General features: G+C 40.6%; 1 protein-coding gene across 5 annotated transcripts; it reads left to right on the top strand.

Annotated features, from left to right (window-relative positions):
- The first annotated feature begins 1938 nt into the window (after positions 1-1938).
- Vamp7 (vesicle-associated membrane protein 7) lies at positions 1939-4089 on the top strand. 5 transcript variants are annotated; one of them, XM_076763115.1, is made up of 7 exons: positions 1939-2246; positions 2553-2611; positions 2701-2913; positions 2996-3133; positions 3201-3362; positions 3458-3550; positions 3625-4089. In XM_076763115.1, exons 3-7 carry the CDS (start codon positions 2710-2712, stop codon positions 3691-3693), a joined length of 666 nt encoding a protein of 221 aa, XP_076619230.1. In that variant the 5' UTR covers positions 1939-2246; positions 2553-2611; positions 2701-2709; the 3' UTR covers positions 3694-4089. The 5 variants fall into 5 exon arrangements, with proteins under 5 accessions (XP_076619230.1, XP_076619229.1, XP_076619231.1 ...); XM_076763114.1 differs by having other exon boundaries at positions 1939-2291; XM_076763116.1 differs by having other exon boundaries at positions 1939-2291; positions 2392-2611.
- Positions 4090-5950: the final 1861 nt, after the last annotated feature.

The raw sequence follows: 5950 nt of genomic DNA, 5'->3' as shown, positions 1-5950 counted from the left end.
CCATTTTTATGGGGCCCCAGAGCCCCATTACCATTTTAGTGAGATAGAAACTGAAATTACTTGGTAAAGAATTTTTTTTCTCGAAAACCGTTAGGATTTCGAGGGTATGTCTATTGGCCAAAAATGATTGCAATTGACCCCTGCAATTGAAAATAATTTTTTCAGAATGATTTGAAATACTTTAATTTCGCCAAAAAGTTTCTGCACCTACTCGAATTTTTTTCTCGGAAATGGTTAGGATTTCGGGGGTATGTCTATTGACCAAAAATGATTGTAATTCACCCCTGCAACCGAGAATAATTTTTTTAGAACGATTTGAAACTTTTCAATTTCGCCGAAAAATTTAGGCACCTCCTGTCGATGTTTCTTAAAAATTCATCGAGAAAAGAAGGCCTGTGTTAGTTTGTTATTATCGACTCTCCAAAACTTTACGAGCTCACGTATCTTCTGGCATAGTGTGAGAAAGTAGAGTGAGGTGTCCCCAGCGCACTCGGGGCTCTGTCTAGCATCTCTGCTGTAAAGTTAGACAGTGCACTACTCACACTATGCTAGATCACGCGTACGTGAGCTCGTAGAGTTTCGGAAAGTGAACAAAGGCAAACTGACATGCTCTCTTTCTCGATTCTCTGAAGCTACGCAAAGTAATTTCGAACCGCCTCGTGGGAGTCGAAAGAGCCGCCCGTTTGTCGTGGGATAGTTCGTTACCCTCAACGCTAGATGGCGCTTATTTATCGACCTCAAACCCCCTGGTGCTAAAACGCCCAAGTTTGTCGTGGAATAGTTCGATAGCTTCAACGCTAGATGGCGCCTATTTATCAATCTCACAACCCTCTGGTGCGAACACGCCCAAGTTTGTCGTGGAATAGTTCGTATCATCCTCGCTAGATGGATTTCTCGACACACTTGGGCGTTTTAGCACCAGAGGGTTTGAGATTGATAAATAGGCGCCATCTAACGTTGAAGGTAACAAACTATTCCACGATAAACTTGGGCGTTTTAGCATCAGAGTGTTTGAGGTCGATAAATTATCTTCGTTCATTTTAAAAACTAAAAACTTGTAGATCATTAATTTCGGTATCTAAAGTTGTATAACTGTACAAAGCTTTATTAAAAATCACCTTCCTGTGTAAGCGATAAACGAAAGTATTGTATTATATTATGAGATCACCGAAAAATATGAACTTTATACTAAGTACTGATAGCTCTTTCATAATTTATGAAAACTGTATCCTTTTTATTGAAAACTATTGATGAATTTGTTTTATTATAAATGACGCGTATTATACATTTTTTTTTTTAAATGAACAAGTTACTTCAAGCACGTATTCAACACATTAACACTTGTAAATGCTTCACTATTAACGCTATAGGCCCAAACGTGTCTAGGAACAGTCCTATTCCTGTTAGAAGACATCCATAACCTAAGACACAGGGTAACGGTGTCTTCTGACAAGAATAATGTCTAAAGCTTATTATTATTATAATACCTACAGTAGTGTCTACATAAGTGATTGCATTCTTGCCGACTTAAATGTCCGTTTAGTTTGTCAGTGATGCTCCCTGTCTATAAGTTAAAGAAAGTGTAACCCATCGATGGTACATGATTTGCACAGCCATTTACCCACGCTAGATGGATTTCTCGACAAACTTGGGCGTTTTAGCACCAGAGGGTAGTGAGATTGATAAATAGGCGCCATCTAGCGTTGAAGCTATCGAACTATTCCACGACAAACTTGGGCGTTTTAGCACCAGAGGATTTGAGGTCGATAAATAAGCGCCATCTAGCGTTGAGGATAACGAACTATTCCACGACAAACTTGGGCGTTTTAGCACCAGAGGGTTTGAGGTCGATAAATAAGCGCCATCTAGCGTTGAAAGTAATGAACTATCCCACGTTTCCGAAGAGAGAGCATGTGTCAGTTTGCCTTTGTCCAGTTTCCGAAATTGTACGAGCTACATGCGCGTGATCTGGCATAGTGTGAGTAGTGCACCCGATGCTTAACCTGACATCTCTGGTCAACTGTCATTGCAAGCACAAGTTGTGCAAGTGTCATTAGACTGCAAAATAAGTGTTTTCGTTCCCTTAAATCTTTTTCTATGAAGTGACAGCATACTGATTGAACGCATTGTTCACTGATGCGTTTTCAAAAGAGTGTTTTCAAACATCGTTGATTTCACAGATACGAGGAATATTGAAACAAAGAAACGATCGTCCCTTTACGATTGAGTCATTCGATTTCCTTGAGGTTGGTCGCAAAAATTATTGATTGTTCATATCCATGAATGCGAATGTGAGTTACTACTTCGTGATGCTTCTATGTTTTACTATCGATTAGAACATCTTTTAAACATAAATAACAAATTAATTGAAGAGTCTAGTATTCTTTGAAGGTTAGAAACTATGGCGTATTATGAACAGAGTTGCCCCCTCTCTGTATCTTTCTTTTGACTATCTTTGTTTATATGTACTAAAGTTACTTTGTTGTTCAAGCAGTATTGACCACCTTTATTCGTATTTTTTGTGTGCTAGTGTGGCAATATCTTGTTTTCAGTATTACTCAGCACGATAACAGATAAAGAAGCTTAACTGCGAACATAACATTATTGTTTGGTGGGTACATTTCTCTGGATTCATGACCTTGTGCTTGTCAGTTTATAATGGCTATACAGACCTAAGTTAATATTTTAACTCTATTGCAGACATTCACCATGCCCATTTTATATTCTGTGGTGGCCAGAGGGCAAACTGTACTCGCAAAACATGCTACCTGCGTTGGAAACTTTGAAGAAGTGACCGAAACAATTTTGGCCAAAATTCCTCCGCACAATGACATGTTGACGTACTCGCAGGGAGCGTATTTATATCATTACATTTGTTACAATAATATTATTTATATGTGCATAACGGATAATGTGAGTAATCGAAAAAATTGTAAAATGCCTTTACGAAAATTGGACGTAAAATGTATAAATAAATAATGTGTTTCCATTACAGGAGTTCCAAAAGACCAGGGCATTTATGTATCTTACAGAAATTAAAAAAATGTTTCTAACTATTTACGGCGATGGCGCCCAAACTGCAGTTGCATACGCGATGAATACAGAGTTTAGCGAAGTATTGGACAATCAAATGGTATGTAGAAACGTTTTTTTTGATCGTACGCACTTTATGCTTCTTCATATAAGCATTCTTTGTTTAGAAATATTATCACGAGTCGAATAAAAACATCGACATGTTGTCCAAAGTTCATGGCGATATAGACGAATTGAAAGATATAATGGTAACAAACATCGATACCTTAAAAATGCGCGGCGAACGATTAGACCTTCTTGTATGTAAGACGGAAAATTTATCTGCTAATGTAAGTACGAAGCGAAAATTAATCTACTAACGTATTCTACTCTTATATGCGCTAACAATCGAAAAAGGGCAGCTATCGTTACGTATCGTTTTCAGTCTGTTACGTTTAGGAAAACCAGCAGAAATTTAGCGCGCTCGTTATTTTGGAAGAACGTCAAAATTTATGTAATTATCGGAACTATCCTTATCGTAAGTATCAATGCCACCCGCGACATCTAGTATTCAATCCTATATAAATGTAAATGAACCTACAAATTATCTAGGTTGTAATATACGTTATGGTATCCATATCTTGCGGAGGTCTCGCATGGCAAAAATGCGTTGGAAATTAATACACGAATACCACATTCAAACGCAATACACTGTCTCTACACTGTGATGTAAATTTATGTCAACACAGATTAACGATCGTATGATGCGCGGAGGTATATTTTTAAGCAAACAAAAAAAAAAAGACGTGATGCATATTTTATTTCTTGGTTTGCTGTGCGTATAAGAAATCGAGAAATAACGTTCGATCCTGCATTACGTAAGTATATAGAAATAATACGAGTACCGGTAGAAAAATATCTATGCATCAGGTTATTTTTATTATATCACCAGAAAAGTGTCGATATTATTTGTATGCCCCAAACGAGAAATATAATTATAATGTCAGTCATGTATATTGTATTATACTGAAACGTTCCACGATGGAACGAACAAATAAAGAAATTATATTACACGAACCATTGATTTTTTCCCGTTGTTCACTCCAGGGGTGCAACAAGTGAAAGTCACGCATCTCATTGTGTATTTTCCTCGTAGAAACATTTCGTTAGATTCAGAACCGTATCAATGGGACCGGGGCGTTCTATTTGCAATCTAAATGAAATCACATCGAGAATTGATCGAGTCATCGGTTCTTCCGGACCATTAAATGCATCAGATTGTTTTTCACACGGAATCGTTCGGACATTGCAAACGGTGCACTAATCTTCCCATAGTAGTGTCGGGCGCATGTGCGGCGCTTTCGTTTCCCTCCAATTCAAAGATGCCAGAAAGGCACCGAAGGTGCACTCCCACACTATGTCAGATCACGCGTACGTGAGCTCGTGGAGTTTCGGAAACCCGACAAAGGCAAAATGACGCATGCCCTCTTTCTCGATTCTCCGAAGTTGCCCAAAGTAAGTTCGGACCGTCTCGTGGGAGTCGAGAGAGAAAGGCTCACACTTCCCTTCTCTAATATCCGACCTCCCGTCTACAGGTCTCCACTGGCCTCTGCTGACCGCTGCTGACCACTCCTGGAATTTCTGACAACGTATAACGATTACGACTGGCTACTGTTAGCCTCTCCCAGCCTCTGCTGACCACCGCTTATATTTCTGACAACGTATAACGATTACGACTGACGTCTGCCAACCTCCGCTGGCCTCTGCTGACCGCTGCTGACCACTCCTGTTACTTCTGACAACGTATAACGATTACGACTGGCTACTGTCAGCCTCTCCCAGCCTCTGCTGGCCTCTGCTGACCACCGCTTATATTTCTGACAACGTATAACGATTACGACTGACTTCTGCCTGCCTCCGCTGGACTCTGCTGACCGCTGCTGACCACTCCTGTTACTTCTGACAACGTATAAACATTACGACTGGTTACTGTCAGCCTCTCCCAGCCTCTGCTGACCTCTGCTGACCTCTGCTGACCACCCCTGATGCCTCTGGCAACGTATAACGATTACAACTTGCTACTGCTTGCCCCTGCTAGTCTCTGCATGCCTCTGCATCCCTCTGCTGACCTCTGCTGGCCCCTGCTGACCACGCTGACCTTTGTTAACAACTTCTAACATGATGTACGTGTATTAAAACTTTGTATAATGTAAATCTATGACAATAAATGATATAATTTCAAAGAATTCTATGTGTTCTCATCACTTTTACCTTTCTTTTCCCCTCCCCATTATTCCCTTAGTTATAAGAAACCGTTTCTCTACTTAAAACTGGAATTCCAAAGTGCCCGGAGCGTTTTCTGAAATGCCGGTGACCTTGACCCACTTTCGAAACTGGGTCAAGGCCAAATCCTGATTCCCAAAGCGCCCCGAATTTTTCTAAGATTCGATGGCCTTGACCTACTTTCGAAATTGGGTCAAGGCCATCCAGATTTCCAAGCCGGCCGGAAGATTTCTGAAATTTCGAATGGCCTTGACCCACTTTCGAAATTGGGTCAAGGCCATCCGGATTTCCAAGTCGGCCGGAAGATTTCTAAAATTTCGAATGGCCTTGACCTACTTTCGAAATTGGGTCAAGGCCATCCGGATTTCCAAGTCGGCCGGAAGATTTCTGAAATTTCGAATGGCCTTGACCCACTTTCGAAATTGGGTCAAGGCCATCCGGATTTCCAAGTCGGCCGGAAGATTTCTGAAATTTCGAATGGCCTTGACCCACTTTCGAAATTGGGTCAAGGCCAAATCCGGATTCTCAAACTGCTCGGAATTTTTCTAAGATTCGAATGGCCTTGACCCACTTTCGAAACTGGGTCAAGGTCAAGGTCAAATTCGGATTTCCAAAGTTTCCGGAACATTTCTAAAATGCTGGTGAACTTGCGAAG

Source organism: Colletes latitarsis, chromosome 4 (assembly GCF_051014445.1).
Source record: "Colletes latitarsis isolate SP2378_abdomen chromosome 4, iyColLati1, whole genome shotgun sequence".
In the NCBI taxonomy this organism is placed as follows: Eukaryota; Metazoa; Arthropoda; class Insecta; order Hymenoptera; family Colletidae; genus Colletes; species Colletes latitarsis.
This window is presented reverse-complemented; position numbering and strand designations above follow the sequence as displayed.